The sequence below is a fragment of the Macrotis lagotis genome, chromosome 1 (assembly GCF_037893015.1).
Source record: "Macrotis lagotis isolate mMagLag1 chromosome 1, bilby.v1.9.chrom.fasta, whole genome shotgun sequence".
Classification (NCBI taxonomy): domain Eukaryota; kingdom Metazoa; phylum Chordata; class Mammalia; order Peramelemorphia; family Peramelidae; genus Macrotis; species Macrotis lagotis.
Window position 1 is genome coordinate 276,427,643 of NC_133658.1, and position 19,233 is coordinate 276,446,875.

Sequence of the window (19,233 nt, forward strand, 5' to 3'; positions counted from 1 at the left end):
ATATTAAATAGTTACATCTATCTAAGATTCTTGTATGATCTTAATTCATGCAAGGGAGATACTGTCTAAAGAGAATCTAAGGCTATGTTTGCACAACTAAATTTTTTGGTGTTATCAAAACACAATTAAATCTAGACTGATTTATATGTATGTGTATATACACATACATATATAGGACTATTAATGTGTTCAGCTATAAAAAAATCAAAGGCAAAATACTACAAAGATCACTAATTTATGCATATGTTGCAAAAAAGATCTTGCAGAATTGGGAAAGGTGTGTGGTATTGCTTCCTTTCAGATGTGAAGAGATTGGTTGCTGAAAAGTTCAGGAAAGATGTCTATGAGGAAATGTTAAAATCAATTGAAAAGAAACAGTCACTTGGGTGAAATGCTGAGAAGAGGTAAAAGGATATTCTTTTAGCACCCTAAAATGATCTGTGTCCTAAAAGTACTAAGATGGTATGTTTAAAGGAAGAACAATGACTGAAAAAAATGATAGCTGCAGGACACTATGGTTGACTACTCCAAATCTGCTTACAAAATTTTGAAGGTAATAACCCCAAAAAATAATATATTAAGGAATTGCTGGAGGTCTTTTCATAGATTCACAGCTGAGAGAAAGACAGATTATTTAAACTTTGGACATCATAAGATAAAGTGGACTGAATGACTACTAAGAGGTTCTGGTATGAAGCATTACCAAACATAGAAAGGCAGAAAAGATGCAAAAGAGAAAGAGGAAAAGGAGAAGAGTAATCTGAGTGCAGGAGAAATCACAGGAAGTTGGAGACAGAAAACAGAAGGCTATGAGTGAAGAGCAGATAGATGGACAGTAGCTATAGCATCTGCCTCAGATACTTAATACTTACTAGCAGTGTAACCTTGGGCAGGCCACTTAACCCTGACTGCCTCATACTCAGGGTTATCTCCTGTCATCCTGATTGATATCTAACCACTAGACCCAGATGGTTGTAGAGGAGAAACTGAGGCCAGTGGTTTAATTCAGCTCCCTCTCCTTCAAATCCAATTCACATGCGTGTCATGGTATCACCTTCCTGATATCATGCTCTTTTTTGAGAACAAAGGACAAACACCATCATCAAGACTGAAGGAGATTCCAGCTAACTCTGGAACAGCTTTGCTAGACGTGTGCTCACAAGAAGACAGACTTGACTTTGGTGATTGGCTGGCAGGAAGAATGGGTAGGCTAAGAGTTCTTCAGTTATGGGGCTGATTGAACTACAGCTGAATTCTGACTATGTAAAGAATGGCTTGAGTTTATTGCTCTGTAGTGACATTTGCACCTGGAAAGAAGGGGAAACTTCTTGAAAGCCTTAAGTCCTCAATATGATTACAGGACACAGATTTTCCATCTATTTTGATATGCGCAGTGCTTCCTGGAAAATATGTTTCACTTTGATAGAAGCTATATTAAAAAAAGTAGCATTCTCTTGAATAAACTGGTGGGATTTGTCTGCATTGAGCAGAGAAGCAGAATGAAGAGATTTGAAGTTTTATGGTTTAAAGAAATTGCTTGTTACTGAACAAGTACAGAGAATAACAATTTCAAAGCGTACTGTTAAAGATAGCTCTGAGATGACTTCTGGCCAAGATGGTGGAGAGAAGACAGGCACAGTTCTAAAGTCTCCTGATCTTTCTCCATCTATCACATGAAATAAACCTCTTAAAAGAAATACTAAGAGGTACAAAAAGCCTATGGTAATAAGAGGGGAAGAAGGGAGCAGATGAAAAACACCTGAATCTTCTTCTCATCAGACTTGGCTTGAAGTCAACCTACACATACTCAGTTAACTTATAAAACATCTAACCTTTCAAGTATTAAAAGGGGAAAGGGGAGGGGGGACAGAGAAAGGGAAGGGGAGTGGGGGGGATAACAAAAGGAAGGGAAGGGAAAAGGGAAAAAAGGGAAAGGGGAAAGAAAGGGGAGGTGAGATATAGGAGGGCAAACACACTGAAGGGGGTGGTATTCAGAAACAACATACACGGGAATATGGATAGGGGGAGGGGAAAAAATACAAACAGAGGGAAGATAGCATGGAGGGCAATAAAGAATTAGTAATCATAACTTTGAATGTGAATGGGATGAACTCTCCCTTAACATGGAAGCAAATAGCAGAGTGGATTAAAAACCAGAATCCTAAAATATGCTGCTTACAAGAAATTCATTTGAAGCAGAGAGATACATATAGAGTAAAGGTAAAAGGTTGGAGCAAAATATATTTTGCTTCAGCTGAAGTAAAAAAAGCAGGAGTAGCAATCCTTATCTCAGACAAAGCAGCAGCAAAAATAGATAGCAATAAAAGAGATAAGGAAGGAAACTTTATCCTCCTAAAAGGCACCATAGACAATAAAATCATTTCAATTCTGAATATATATGCACCCAGTGGGATAGCACCCAAATTCTTAGAGGAGAAGCTGAAAGAATTACAGGAAGACATAGACAGCAAAACTCTGCTAGTGGGAGACCTCAACCTCCCGCTCTCAGATCTAGATAAACTGAATCATAAAACAAACGGGAAAGAAGTTAAGGAAGTAAATAGATTGTTATAAAAATTAGATATGGTAGACTTATGGAGGAAACTGAACGGGGATAGAAAGGAATATACCTTTTTCTCTGCAGTACATGGAACCAAATTGCTAGTATCATAAATGAAAAAGGTGAACTCACCACCAATGAAGATGAAATTAAAGTAATAATTTGAAATTATTTTGCCCAACTCTATGCCAATAAATTTAATAATCTAAGTGAAATGGATGAATATTTAAAAAAATATTAGGTATCCCAGGTTAAATGAAGAAGAGATTAAATACCTAAACAACCCTATCTCAGAAAAAAGAAATTCAACAAACAATCATTGAACTCCCTAAAGAAAAATCTCCAGGGCCTGCTGGATTCACAAGTGAATTCTACCAAACATTTAAGGAACAATTGGTTCCAATTCTATATAAACTCTGTGGGGAAAAAAGGGAAAGACGGAACTCTGCCTAACTCTTTCTATGAAACCAATATGGTACTGTTACCTAAACCGGGAAGAGTTAAAACAGAGAAAGAAAATTATAGACCTATTTCCCTGATGAATATAGGTGCAAAAAATCTTAAATAAAACCTTAGCAAAATGATTACAAGTTATTAATATTCCCTTTAATTTAGAAAAAAAACAGATATCTTACTGTCTGATCTTGTTACCTCTTAGAATTCTTGTCTCTCTCTAAGGATATGATTTCTCTCTCACCACACCCTATTTGGATGAAGGTACAACATGGAAACAAAGTAAAGACTGACAGATGGCTTTCTGTGTGTGTGTGGGGGGGGGGGGGTGGATTGTAAAACTCAAAAAATATCTTTAATAAAAATTAATTAAAAAAATAAAATAAAGATAGCTCTGAGTTAAAGGAATTTATCACTATTTTATCAATGGTTTTGTCCATTAGGAAAGGAATAAGTGACAAAAGGGAAATAGTTAGCAGAGAAGCAACTTCATATGGTATGGATTATTAATTATTAAAGTCCACAGGTGCGAACTGACTTAAGCTTATGATTCCCCTACTCATGTGCTTCCTGGCAAAGTGCCATAAATATATGCCAACTATCGCCCATAGACACTGTGTGCATTGGTGGGAGAGTATGACTTACTTACATTCAAATGTCCTAGATACCAGCATTATATGAAAACTATAATGAAATTATATGAAGTTAAAAAAAAAAATTCTAGATTTTTGATAATTTGAGTGGACTCTAATGTTAGATTATTTCTGTTCTAGAAATAAATTTGCACTACAATAACTATGACTTTGCAATTACCTCTGTCTGGCAAGGATACTAAGTATTTAAATAACTTTAGAATTTGACTTTCATTAATATTATGCTACTTAATTTACATTTGGGATACAATCTAAAAAATGCTGTAAAAGACTGAATGTCTATATTTTTTAACTACTTTCCATTTTTCTGAATGAATAGCTATAAAGCTTTATTTGGAGCTGCTAAGGTTAAAAATATATATTCTCATGTTTATAATTATTTACAATTTAGTAACAAATTTTTGGTCTTTGCTCTAAGAAGTATAATCTGTGAATAGACATCTGATTCAAGAATGATTCCTCTATCAATAATCAAATTTTCCTGCAAGCAGTTTCTTGTGGTGATAATATTTGGTGTTCACCAAGTAAGGTCTTTTGACTCTTCTCAAAGAAAATATTCAAGAAATATAACCATAAAACTTCTAAAGTCAATTTATAAATGAATGGCCTGATTTTTTTTTAAAGCAAAAACCACATTTTCCATTATTTAATATTCCTTTTCCCCATAACCACCTTTTCATTTAATTCACTGAGTACTAAGGTAAATCAAAAGTACCATTTAAAATATCTTTTAAAAAAGAAATTCAAAGGAACCTAAAAAAACTCACCTAATGCAACTAGGAACTGAAAAGAAATCTTACTATAACATGCATGCTCAAGAAAGTCAGCCAGTCCCTTCCCAAAGCAGACATCTGCTACAATAGGACAAAGTTAGGCTTCGCTTTTGTACAGTGCTTGCCATTAGGATGCTTTTCCTTAGGTGAAAAATAAATTTTACTCTTTGTGGTTTCTATCTATTCCATTCCTACTTCTGCTTCTGGGAAAAAGCATAATACATCTAAGACATCCTTCAAATCATAACTTTTAAAATATCTGAGATCAGCTTCAAAACCCCCTCTTAATTTTCTCTTCTCTAGGCTAAAGATGTGTATCTCTTTCAACTGATACTTATTTGGCATGAGCTTGATGCATTCTGATGTTTTGGGTTGCATTCTTATACAACTGTATACTGCTAACTTATCAATGAACTTTATAATATATAGCAGAGATAAAACTGAACATAATACTCCAATTGTGGCCTGACCCGGAAAGAATAAAAAGGAATTGTTATCAACTTAGTCCTTGGCATCACATCTACACTATTAATTCAAATTAAATATGCAGTCCACTAAGATACCCAGTTCTTTATCAGATGAACTCATATCTAATGCCAAAAACTATTACTTGAAAAAACTAAATTTTTGAACCCAATTTTAAGATTTAGCCATAATAATTTTATCTGATTTATTACAATTAAGCATTCTAGACTATAAACATGTTTTTGATTATTGGTTCTGCCATCTTTGTTAGTTACTGGTTCCAACTTTGTGTCATCTGCAAATCTGACAGTTTGTCTCCGATAAAAAAAACCCCAACAAGGTCACCAAGTCTTTACTTGAAGATCACTAGGAACAGAGAATCCACTAAATTCTTTGGACATTTCAATGAAGACAATCTCCAAAGTTGATATTTAACCATCAACAACTATTCTTCAAGCTGAATCACTTAACTACCTACAAAATCACCTAATTGTATTACAAATTGACCCATATTTAATTATCTATCTATCTCCTATCTACAGGAATAGCATAAAAGATGATGCTAGATGCTTTGCAAAAATTAGGATAACTATCTACAAAACTCTACCAGACTACTAATCCTGTCAAAAAATAAAACCAATTCAAAAGGGGGAAAAACTCTCAAATGTTTCATCCAGTACATTATCAAAAATAAAGACACACACAGAATGTATGAACTGATAATTAAATAAAGTTTACAAATTATCACAGATCACTACAACTAGTCAGATCATTTCATTTGTTAAACTCAGGGTCTTTACCAGTGTTATAAACTTGAAAAATAGTCTCTACAAGGAAAACTGGCCTCAATCACTGGCCTCAGGGTCTGGCTGAAGCATACATATATCCAGTTCAGCATCCAAGTGGTCTTTTGTTTTTGGCATATATGCATTCAATTGATTGTCAAGCTCATGCTTGGCTAGTATACATAAGTCAGAACTTTACCTAGTCCTTGACCACATCTTCAACCATCACTAAGAAACATTTATTAAGCATCTATTATGAACCAGAAACTAGGATGCCAAGGATTTATAATAAAAGAAAAAAGAAGTTAGTTCTTGTCTTAAAGAATTACAATTCTATCACAGAAAAAATACTTGGCATACAGCTAAGGAAATACAAAGTAATTGGGTGGGGGATGAGGAAAACAGTAGCTTCTGTAAGGATAAAACAGGCATTATGTAGGAGACAGCTCTTGATCTAAGCTTTGAAGAAACAAAGGGATATTATGATGTAGAGATGATGGGAGAGGACCTTCCACACACACACACACACACACACACACACACACAGGTTACAATATACAAAGGCAAGAGGATAGAAGACAGAATGTCACTTTTGAAGAACAAGGAGCAGAGGCAATTTAGCCCTCACAGAAAATATGAAGGGAATTAATATGCAATAAAATCTGGAAATGATACTTTATCAAATTAGGCTGTGAAGGACTTCAAATGCCAAATGAAGAAGTTTGTCTTCTATCCTAGAAACAAAAGGAAGACTTTGAGCTTCCTGAACTGAAGACATGACATGTTAAGGTCTGTCAACTAGAATATCAACTCAGCAACTATGTAAAATGACTAGAAAGGGAAAAGAGAGACTTGAGAGAAAGAGACCAATAAGGAAGCTGAAGTAATAATAAAACTGTAGTTTTATAATGAGTCTAGAAACGGGAAGAGAGTTCAAATGCTTACCATATCTGTGTCCCTGAGCATGTCACTGAATTTTGTTTGCCTCAGTTTCCTCAGCTATAAAATGAGATGCAGAAAGAAATGGCAAACCACAACAGTATCTTTGCCAAGAAAACCTCAAATGGTATTACAAAGAGGCAAACATGACTAAAAAATGACTGAATAATAACAAAGTAATGTAATAAACCAGGGAAGAAATTGATAGGGCTTGTGCTTTTAAGTGGAAGTAATGCATGTAAGAAATTTAGTGATGTCAAGAAAATTTGGTATGAACTTGGACATGGGTAAATATGGGAGAGAAAAGAAGTGAAGATGACTCAAAAAGATTGTGAAATTGGTAGCACCCTCAAAAGAAATACAGTTCAAAGAAAATGGAGTGACATGTTCTTCACAAAGATATGCAAGGGTCACTAACCAACTTTGCAATGTTTTCTGCCAAAAATTAGCACCAACAACACTGGTCAATAGTTTTGCATTTTCTTCACTATTTTGGAAAAATGGGAACCTCTAATTTACAATAACCTCATTGGGCTGTCAAGGTCAAATAAGATATGTGTATGTTCAGTTCTTTGCAAACCTTAATGTGCTAAGTATATTAAGTTATTTTTTCATTCTATACTATGAAATTCAAAGCCAATCTTGGGGCTAATTGCTATCTTGCCATTGCTTTCAACGTTGTATTATATGGATTTGAAGAGATTAACTTTCTTTTGGTTAATAAAAGCGTAAGGGCAAAAACTTATCATCTGCAGATTCATGAAAACATCCTTGGCACAACTCTAGAAGCAGAATGGATGATAATACTCTGATATATAGTTCATACTATATGCAGATGATTTTGATTTATTAACTAGGACCCTATTTCAAAGGCTATTTGTTTGATGCTTTGCTGTATTTGTTATGATGATATTTGCTGAAAACATGATTGCTATCTATTCATATTTCTCCTCCATTTTGTGATACAAAGCTCCTTCAGAAGGCCATCGACAATAGGTGCCTCCAATATGATAAGGCTGTTTGTATTATACACATATGTAATTGTGTGTGTATTGTCTCCCTTATAACCCTGAGCAAATTGAGAACAGGGAGTGTTTTTCCCCCTTTCATAGTATTTCTAGAACTTAGTTCAGTGTCCAGCACATACTAAATGCTGAATAAAAGTTTACTGATGTGGTATAAGAATGTGGACTATTATTGTTCCGTAAGAAATCATGAGTATTCGAACTTCAGAAAAGCCTGAAAAGACTTCACGAACTGATACTGAATGTACATATTAAAAGCAACACTGTGAGATGATCAACCATGAAAGATGCAGCTCCTCTCAGCAGTTCAGAGATCAAGGACAATCCTGAGACACCTGTGATAGAAAATCCATCCATAGGGGGCAGGTAGGTGGCCCTGGAGTCAGAAGGATCTGAGTTCAAGTCTGATCTCAAATACTTAATACTTACTTACCTGTGTGACTTTGGGCAAGTCAATTAACCCCATTGTCTTGCAAAAAAAAAAAAGAAAAAGTCATCCACATCCAAAGAAAGAACTGTGGAGACTAAATGCAGAGCAAAGTACACTGTACTCACTTGTTAAAACTTGGTTCATATTTTTTTCTTTTTTCTCCTGGGTTTTTTCCCTTTAGTTTTGATTCTTCTTTCACAACATGACTAATATGGAAATATGTTAAATGCAATTGTACATTTTCTTTTTCTTCCTTAGTTTTTTTTTTTGCAAGGCAAATGGGGTTAAGTGGCTTGCTCAAAACCACACAGCTAGGTAATTATTAAGTGTCTGAGGCCAGATTTGAACTCAGGTACTCCTAACTCCAGGGCCAGTGCTCTATCTACTGCACCATCTAGCCGCCCCACGATTGTACATTTTCAATATATATTACACTGTTTGCTACCATGGAGAGTGTAGAGGGAAGGCAGAATGGTAGAAAAATGTGGAACTCAAAAGCCTGCAGAAGTATGAATATTGAAAACTATCTTTGAATGTAATTGAAAAAACTAAATTTTTAAAATTTTGCTGATTTATTGTTATGACAATATGACAACAATGTTATAAACATGGAATGACTTGAGTGTGAAGAGAAAGATGAAAAAAAGAGTCCAGGAGAAATGGTTGGAATATGGACATAGTTAAGAGGAATATTCTGTTGATCCACCAATGTACAATAAGAAGGAAAAGGAAGAGAATCAAATAATTGGAATGCCATGGGGGGAAAAAAAGAGGAATAACTATTTTAGACAGGGGTCAACAATGATGAAACTGAAATGTGGTTAAAAAAACAGATAAGGTCTGCAAATAGGCCATCATATTTTGCATTTTTGCAATTAAGATTTCACTGCTGGCATTGGAGAGAGTCAGTTCAGTTGAGCAAGGAGTCAGAATTCAAATTGTAGGTTTTATAAAGGGAGTAAGAGGACAGGAAATGGAAACCATGAGGCCTCCTCTGTCCACAAAGTCTTGTGAGGAAGTGGGAGGGAATGGCTAGCAGAGGATTTACAAACATATTACATTTGTATGACAGTTGTAAAATAATCATAAACTAAGAATAGTATGTGCCAGGAGGATTTAAGAAAGACATACAAAGTGCTTTGAGAAAAACAATGAAGAGACTTCCAGCCAAGATGGTGGAGAGAAGACAGGCAAAGTTCTGAAGTCTCCTGATCTTTCCCCATCTATGAGAAGAAACAAACCTCTTAACAGAAATCTCATCCACAAAACCCAGAAAGAAAAGCCAGGAGAAAGAACATCTACCTCAGGATTTGTCTTCTGCAGCCTTGGGTGAGTCCCACCATAAAGGGAAGATCAGTGCTGATCAGCCTGATTAGCAGTTGAATTGGAGCCCCCCCCCCCCCCCCCCCCCCCCCCCCCCCTGGAGCATGAGGGCAGAAGTGCTAGACCTGCTTGATCAGCAGTGGGGCTAGACCAAGGGCCCAAGAACTTGGGTCTACTAGGGAGCAGAGGCATTGGTGTTGGCACTGATCCTCTGAGCTTGCCAATGGGGCTGGGGAGAGAGTTTTGCAGCAGGAGAGCAGCAGACACCATCCCTATGAGGAAGTCCAGTCCATGCCTCCACTGCACCTGAGGCCTCTTCCCAGAACAGACACAATTACAAACTACTTCTGCCTCAGGCACAGGTGTAAGAGCAGAAGAATCAACTCAGCTGACAGTAGGGAGAGGGATGACCTCACCCCAGGATAGCAGCCACCATTAATTGAAAGAAAAAGTATTTAACAGCTTCAATGGCTCCCAAAGCAACCAACACCTCCTACTGGCCAGTTGGAGAAATTGCATTCAGTGAGTAAAGTCTCTAGGGATCCCAACACCAAACCTCTGTGAACCAGCCCCTCCCCAACTCAAGACCTTAGCAAAATGAAGAAAGGTCAACAGAAAGGTGGATCCATAGAAAAATTCTTGGAAGGAAAAGACCCCAACTCAGAGAGACCTGGAACCTCTGAGAAGAATATGATCTGGTCTCCAGAACAGAAAGACTTCCTAAAAGAAATAAGGAAGTAGTATAAAAATCAATTGGAAAATTTGGGAGAGACAATTAGCACCCTGAAACAAGAAAACAAATAATCAGAAAATACAATTGGTCAAATACAAAATGAGAATAATTCTCTCAGATCCTCAATTGGGCAAATGCAAAAAGAAAATAATTCTCTCAAAACCTCAATTGGTTAAATGGAAAGCTCTTTCAAAAGGAGAACTGACCAACTAGAAAAGGAGTTGAAAAAGGTAAAAGAAGAAAACTCCTCCTGAAAAAAAAAAAGAATATAGTCTGCAGAAACTAATGACACAGCAAGAGCCTGTTAAAACAAAATCAAAAAATAGAAAAAATAGAAGAAAATGTAAAATACCTGATCAGCAAAACCACTGACTTTGAGAATAGGTCGAGGAGAGGTAACCTGAGAATTATTGGACTTCCTGAAAACATCGAAGAGAAAAAAAGAGCCTGGATTTAATAGTACAGGATTTAATGATACAAAATTGGCCTGATATCATGGAGCCAGAGGGCAAAGTAGCTATTGAATGAATACATGGATCACCTCCAGGAAGAGATCCTAAAATGTAAACAGCAAGGAATATTGTGGCCAAATTCCAAAACTATCAGATAAAAGAGAAAATCCTGCAAGTAGTCAGAAAGAAACAATTTAAATAAAAATGAGCCACAGTAAGGATTACAAAGGACCTGGCCACCTCAACCTTATTAAGGGATCAAAGGGCCTGGAAGGAGATATTCTGAAGAGCAAGGGAGTTTGGAATGCAGCCATGAATCCACTATCCCACAAAGCTGGGCCTTCTTTTTCATGGGGAAAAGATGGACATTTAACCAAAATGGAAGGATTCCAAAAATTCCTGATAAAAAGACTAGTGCTAAATAGAAAATTCTGACATCAAACAGGAGGTTCAAGATACACATGAAAAGGTTAAAAAAAAAAAAAGGGGGGGGGGGGGGTAAACGTCTATTCAATAAGTTGAAACTGGCTATATCCCAGCATGGGGGAAAAGATTCTCATAACTCTTGAGAATTGTAACTCTAACAGAGAGAATGTGCCTAGTCAGAAGTGATGGGCACTTGTGACTTATCCATGACACTGCTACCCAATGGGATGAAACTAGTTACGACCCTACTTGGGAGAAGGACTCTAATAACTCTCAAGAATTGTACCTCCTTGAAAAATCTAAAAAAAAAAAAAAAGGGGGGGGGGGGTGGGGGGTGGGAGGCAGCTAGGTGGCGCAGTGGTTAGAGCACTGGCCTTGGAGTCAGGAGTACCTGGGTTCAAATCTGACCACAGACACTTAATAATTACCTGGCCGCGTGGCCATGGGCAAGTCACTTAACCCCATTGCCTTGAAAAATCTAAAAAAAAAAAAAAAAAAAAAAAAAGAATTGTAACTTAATTAGATAGAATGTACCAATGTACATAGCTAGAAATGAGATACTCAGAATTTTCTATGACTCAGAAAGATTTTAAAAACACTACCTCCTTAAAAAGGAGACAGGAAGGAGATAGGAAGAGAGAGGCAATTGAATGGGGTAAATATCATACTCTAAAAGGTACAAAATACCTATGGTAATATAGAGAGAAAGAAGGGAGGGGATAAGAAACACCTGAATCATCTGCTCATCAGATTTGGCTTAAAGTTAACTTACACACAAACTCAGTTAACTTAAAAAAAAATCTAATCTTTCAAGTATTAAAAGGAGAAAAGGGGAGGGGGGATGGAGACAGGGAAGGGGAGAAAAAAAGGGGAACTTACAAAAGGAAGGGAAGGGAAAAGGGGAAAGGGGAAAGAAAGGGGAGGGTGTGATATAGGAGGGCAAACACAATGAAGGGAGTGGTATTCTGAAATGAAATACTGGGGAAGATGGATGGGGGGAAGGAGAAAATACAAACAGAGGGAAGATAGCATGGAGGACAAAAAAAATTAGTAAATATAACTTTGAATGTGAATGAGATGAACTCTCCTTTAAAACAGAAGCAAATAGCAGAGTAGATTAAAAACCAGAATCCTACAATATGCTGCTTACAAGAAACTCATTCGAAGCAGAGAGATACATATAGAGAAAGGGTAAAAGGTTGGAGCAAAATATATTTTGCTTCAGCTAAAGTGAAAAAATCAGGGGTAGCAAACCTTATCTCAGATAAAACAACTGCAAAAATAGATAGCATTGAAAGAGATAAGGAAGGAAACTATACTCTCCTAAAAGTTGCCATAGACCATAAAGTGATTTAAATACTAAATATATATGCACCCAATGGGATAGCATCCAAATTCTTAGAGAAGCTGAAAGAACTACAGGAAGACATAGACAGAAAAACTCTACGAGTGGGAGACCTCAACCTCCCAAATATCAGATATAGATAAATCGAAACATAAAATAAACAAGAAATAACTTAAGGAGGTAAATGGATTGTTAGGAAAACTAAATATGGTAGACTTATGGAGGAAATAGAAGGGGGATATAAAGGAATATACCTCTATCTCTGCAGTACATGACACTTATATAAAAATTGATTATGTTATTAGGACATAAAAACCTAATGATCAACTGCAGAAAGGCAGAAATAGTGAATACATCTTTCTCAGATCACAATGCAATAAGTCATGTGCAACATTGGGCCAGAGAGATATAGACCCAGAACAAAAGGAAAATTGAATAATCTCATTTTAAAGAATGAGTGGATCAAACAACAAATTATAGAAAAAAAATTAATCATCTTATCCTAGATAATGACAATAATGAAACAACATACCAAAACCTATGGGATTCACTCAAAGTGGCTGTCTGGGGATAAATTATATTTTTAAATGCTTACATGAATAAATTAGAAAAAGAGGAAATCAATGAACTAAATATGCAACTAAAAAAAATAGAGAAAGAACAAATTAAAAAGCCTCAATTAAATACCAAATTAGAAATTCTAAAAATTAAAGGAGAAATTAATAAAATTGAAAGCAAAAAACTACTGAATTAATAAAAAAAACCAAAATGTGGTTTTATGAAAAAAAAATCCAATAAAATTTAAACCTCTGGATAATTTGATTTAAAAAAAGAAGACTAAATTGCTAGTATCATAAACAAAAAAGGTGAACTTAGCACCAATGAGAAGGAAATTAAAGTAATAATTCAAAATTATTTTGCCCAACTCTAAGTCAATAAATTTGACAATCTAAGTGAAATGGATGAATATTTACAATAATATAAGTTGCCCAGGATAAATGAAGAAGAGATTAAATACCTAAACAACCCTATCTCAGAAAAGGAAATTCAACAAGCCATCAATGAACTCCCAAGAAAAAATCTCCAGGGCCTGACAGATTTACAAGTGAGTTCTACCACACATTTAAGGAACAACTGGTTACGATTCTATATAAAATCTTTGGGAAAATAGGGGAAGATAGAACTCTGTTAAAACAGAGAGAGAAAATTATAGACCTATCTCACTGATGAATATAGATGCAAAAATCTTAAAATAAAATCTTAGCAAAACGATTACAACAGGGGTGGCTAGGTGGCGCAGTGGATAAAGCACCGGCCCTGGAGTCAGGAGTACCTGGGTTCAAATACGGTCTCAGACACTTAATAAATTACCTAGCTGTGTGGCCTTGGGCAAGCCACTTAACCCCATTTGCCTTGCATTATGATCAAGTAGGATTTATCCCAGGAATGCAGGGTTGGTTCAATATTAGGAAAACTGTTGTTATTATATCAACAACAAACCTATCAGAAATTATATATCATATCAATAGATTCTGAAAAATCTTTTGACAAAATATAGCACCCATTCCTACTAAAACACTAGAGTGTAGGAATAAATGGACTGTTCTTAGCAGTATCTATCTGAAACCATCAACAAGCATCATATTCAATGGGGAGAGGCTAGAGGCATTCCCAATAAGATCAGGGGTGAAACAAGGATGCCTATTATCACCACTACTATTCAAGATCATATTAGAAATGTTAGCTTCAGCAATTGGAGAAGAAAAAGAAATTGAAGCGATTAGAATCGGGAAGGAAGGAAGAGATAAAACTCTCACTCTCTGCAGATGACATGATGGTCTACCTAGAAAATCCCAAGAAATCATCCAAAAAACTGCTTGAAAACAATTAGCAATTTTAGCAAAGTTTCAGGATATAAAATAAACCCTTATAAATCCTCAACTTTTCTATATATGACTAGCAAAATACAGCAAGAAGAGCTAGAAAGAGAAATTCCATTCAAAGTAACCTCAGATAATATAAAGTACCTGGAAGTCTATTTGTCAAGGCAGCCTCAGAAACTTTTTTGAAAACAATTATAAAACACTTCTCACACAAATTAAAACAGATTTAAATAACTGGGCAAACATCAACTGCTCATGGATATGTCAAGCTAATATAATAAAAATGACAATTCTACCAAAACTAAACTACCTGTTTAGTGCCCTAATAATCAAAATTCCAAAAAATTACTTAAATGAGTTAGAAAAAGTTGTTAAGTAAATTCATATGGAAAAATAAAAAGTCTAAAATTTACAGGGCTTTAATGAAAAAAAGTGCAAAAGAAGGGGCTTAGCCCACCTAATCGAAAAATGATATTACAAAGCATCAGTCATCAAAACTGTCTGGTATTGGCTAAGAAATAGAGTGGTGGACCAGTGGAATAGACTAGGTGTAATAGCAGGAAATGATTAAAGTAATCTGCTGTTATTAAACCCAAAGACTCCAGCTATTGGGATAAAAACTCGATCTTTCAAAGAAACTGCTGGGAAAATTAGAAGTTAGTATAGAAGAAACTTAGAGTAGCCCAACACCTCACACCCTGTTCCAAGGTAAGATCCAAATGGATACAGGATTTAGACATAAAAAACAATACTATAAGCAAATTAGAAGATCAAGGACTAGTTTACCTGTCAGCTCTATGGAAAGGGGAGTAGTTTATGACTAAGGAAGAGATGGAGAACATCACTAAAAACAAACTAGATGATTTTGATTACATTAAATTAAAAAGCTTTTGCACAGATAAAACCACCGCAACAAAGATCAAAAGAAATGTAGTAAACTGGGAAAAAATTTTTACAACTAATGTTTATGACAATGGACTCATTTCTAAAATAAACACAGAACTGAGTCATATTTTTTTTAAAAAAGCCATTCTCCAGTTGACAAATGGTCAAAGGATATGCAAAAGCAATTTACAGATGAGGAGATCAAAGCAATTCATAGTCATATGAAAAATTGCTCTAAATCATTACTTATTAGAGAAATGCAAATTAAAGCTTCTCTGAGGTACGACCTCACACCTCTCAGACTCTCCAATATGACCAGAAAGGATAACAATCATTGCTGGAAGGGTTGTGGGAGATATGGGACACTATTACATTGTTGGTGGAGTTCTCTGGAGAGAAATTTGGAACTACTCCCTAAGGGCAACAAAAATATGCATACCCTTTGCAACACCACTACTGGGTCTATAGCCGGAAGAGATAATGAAAAAGGGAAAAAAACATCACTTGTACTAAAATATTTATAGCAGCCCTGATTGTGGTGGCAAAGCATTGAAAATCAAGTAAATGTCCTTCAATTGGGGAATGGCTTAGCAAACTGTGGTATATGTATGTCATGGAACACTACTGTTCTATTAGAAACCAGGAGGGATGGGAATTCAGGGAAGCCTGGAGGGATTTATACAACTGATGCTGAGTGAGAAGGGCAGAGCCAGAAAAACACTATACATCCTAACAGCAACATGGGAGAAATGATCAACCTTGATGGACTTGCTCATTCCATCAGTGCAACAATCAGGGACAATTTTAGGCTGTCTGCAATGGAGAATACCATTTGTATCCAGATAAAGAACCATGGAGTTTAGGTTTGTTTTTTGTTTTGCAAGTTAAATGGGTTTAAGTGGCTTGCTTAAGGCCACACAGCTAGGTAATTATTACATGTCTGAGGCCGGATTTGAACTCAGGTACTCCTGACTTCAGAGCCAGTGCTCTATCTACTGTGCCACCTAGCTGCCCCAACCATGGAGTTTGAACAAAGTTCAAGCACTATTCTCTTTAACTTAGGGGAAAAAAACCCTGATATCTTATTGTCTGATCTTGTTTTCTCTTATACTTTATATTTCTTCTTTAAAGATATGATTTCTCTCTCATCACACTCAATTTGGATCAATGTACAACATGGAAACAATGTAAAGACTGAAAATTGCTTTCTGTGGGGGTGGGGGGGAGAAGTAAGATTGGGGGAGAAATTGTAAAACTCAAGATAAAAAAATTTAATTAAAAAAATGAAAAGATCATTCATGACTTGAAGGATTGGTCTCAAGGAGGTAAAGGCCAATTAGCTGAAAGTTTCTTGCTGCTGTTGTCCTCAGTTGTTTCAGTCATGACTGACTGTGACCCTATTTGGTGTTTTCTTGGCAAAAATACAGGAATGACTTGCCATTTTCTTCTCCACCTCATTTTACAAATGAGGAAACTGAGGCAAAGAGGGTTATATAACTTCTCCAATTCACATTTGATGAGATTTGAACTCAGGAAAATGAGACTAATACCAGACCTGGCACTCTATCCATTCACTACACCACCTTGCTGCCCTAACCTGAAAGCTATAATTTGCTAGATTGTATTAAAATTAGTGTTTGCAAACAATGAATAAAAATTTGAAGTTCTTAGTCAAGGTATTTTCTTCTTTAAAGTACTGTAACATAATCCTTATCTATAGAAAATAAAGTTTCTTCTGTCTCCTGGGGAAATCAACATACTTACAGGAACTAGACTCTTAATAATCATACCTTAGGATCTACTAATGCTCCAGCCTTGATGAGGTATTTTACAGCATCCAAATGGTTGTTTTCTGATGCCTCCATGAGTGGCGTTCTCTGGTCTTCGGAACAGGTGTCAATGTTAGCACCAGCCTATTAAAAATAAATGACAGTGGAGGAAAAAGCAGGAATAATTATCATAATTCTAGCCTACTGATAAACTATTGTTCACACTTCACATCTGAACACTGAGAAGAGGAAAAGACTAAGCATTCTTATGCTACCTATACTGCATGCTTTCTCACAAGTAATTAAATACATCAATGAAACAATCCCTAATACAATTTATCTAAGGGAATCCATTTTAAACAACCTACTTAGAATAATTTCTCATTGAGATATAATGTTATTTAAAATATGAACTGTCTAGAACTGCAAATAATTTGCAGCATGAAAGAAGTTAAAAGTTAGAAAAGACTTCAAACACCATTCGGTCCAAACCATAAATGAATGAAAAAAACCCATTTACAACATAGCTGATAAGTGATCATTAAGTCTTTCTTTAATTATCTTCCTAGAAACACCATTTCTTTTGGGAATACTCCTAATTCCTAGGAAGTTTTTACTTATATCAAATCCAATAATAACACATAATATTTAGGTAGCAATTTAAGGTTTGCAAAATATTACACGTGCCCACTTGTGTTTATGTGGGTACATAAGTGTGTATATATGCATAAATATAAAATTTCATGTGATTTCTTCCTAACATATCATCTATGCAATTTCAATACATTACTCGTAGCTTTGCCTTTTCAAGCCTAGCAGAAAAAGTCTAATTCATCTTTCAATATGTAACGCAGAAATAGGTAGGGCTCTTTTAAGTCTCCCAAAAGAGAAAGAAAAGATTGGTTTGGACTTCAAAATATATTTTCTTCACAGAAAATATTTTGAATGTTAAAATTGTTAGTCTAACCAAAAAATTTAATCTAACTAAAAATATATAATTGAAACTGTATATTTACAATAAATGTGAAAAAAAATATTGATTAAATGTAACTAAACAATAAAAAAGAGTAAAAATTAGTTTTTTAAAGATTTTAAATGTTGCTGCATAAAGAAAAGCAGATTTACTTAAAAGATGTCAATTTTCAATTGCATTCTGAATTTTCCTGAAATCCTCTTTCAGAACAAACTATATGAAGATCCAAGCTTCTTTTCATGGCAAAGAAGGAACAAAAGTGAACTAATCATTAATTAGTTTGTTTACAGTCATAGAAATGGTAGTGGTGGTGGCTGCTAACATACTTAGAACACTTTAAGGACTGAAATGTGCTATCTTGTTTATCTATTTGTGCTTTTCAGAACAACCATATCCTTATTTGGTAGATAAGAAAATTGAGACTAGAGAGATAATATGACTTGCCCAAGGACACAAAGATAAGAATGAGCAAGTTGGGATTCAAACTTAAATCCCCTAAATTCAGCGCAGAACACTCATTCCCAATTATAAACTGTGTCATCATCGTGTCATCACAGGTTCACTGGACCAAGGACCGAGAGTTGAAAGGGACCTAGAATATCACAAGTAATAAGAAATAGAGCAAGATAGGAGCCCACAATATCACAAGTAATAAGAAACAGAGCAAGCTAGCGAACCCAACTTCTCTGATTTCAAATCCTGTATTTTTTTCTAATGTATCATCATATGGGGATTAAAATACTTCTAAAAGAATATTAAAAAAAAAAGATTTGTTGTGAATGACAAAGATGAACCTGAATCAACATATGACAGATGTCCACATGGCCAGATTCTGCAGCTGCATGGAGTGGAGTTCTTTTATTCTGGTGCTCCATTTTAAAGTTGGGATCAATCCCATCAACTGTAAAATAACCACGGTTTAATTATAATTTCATGTAAAACAGCTTCTGCTACAACTTCAAACTAGATTGAAAAAGGACAAATATGTGTGTACATTACTAAATTTTAAAAAGTATACTCTGTACTGGAAGTTGTTGTTATTGTTGGGGTGAGATGGGGAGAAGGACTTATTTGATTGATATTATCATCCCAATGTAGAAATTTCTTCAACTGAACATTGGGCACTTCATTTCTAAATGGAAGTCTCAATAATGCAACTAGCATTTATTAAGCACATCATTTTCTACCATGCTCTGGGCTAGGCCCTCAGGAAATAAATACAAAGAATGAGATGATCCCTACTTCCTGGAATTTACATTCTCTTAGTACCATTTGGTCCACTGAAAATACAAGGAACTTTCACGGCTAAAATGTGTCTGTTTCTAGAGGAATCTAACTGATTTTGGCCCTGCATTCACCTC

The 19,233-nt window shown here is 35.4% G+C and overlaps 1 protein-coding gene across 8 annotated transcripts in view; it reads right to left on the reverse strand.

The window, feature by feature from the left end:
• Positions 1-19,233, reverse strand: part of EHMT1 (euchromatic histone lysine methyltransferase 1) — a 281,275-nt gene that overhangs the window by 66,263 nt on the left and 195,779 nt on the right. For all 8 annotated transcript variants that reach the window (XM_074210548.1, XM_074210543.1, XM_074210547.1 and 5 more), the window contains 2 exons: positions 18,667-18,773; positions 16,921-17,043 (listed from right to left, as the gene is read on the reverse strand). In XM_074210548.1, the coding sequence (XP_074066649.1) occupies positions 16,921-17,043; positions 18,667-18,773 (230 nt within the window). The remainder of the gene's footprint in view (positions 1-16,920; positions 17,044-18,666; positions 18,774-19,233) is intronic.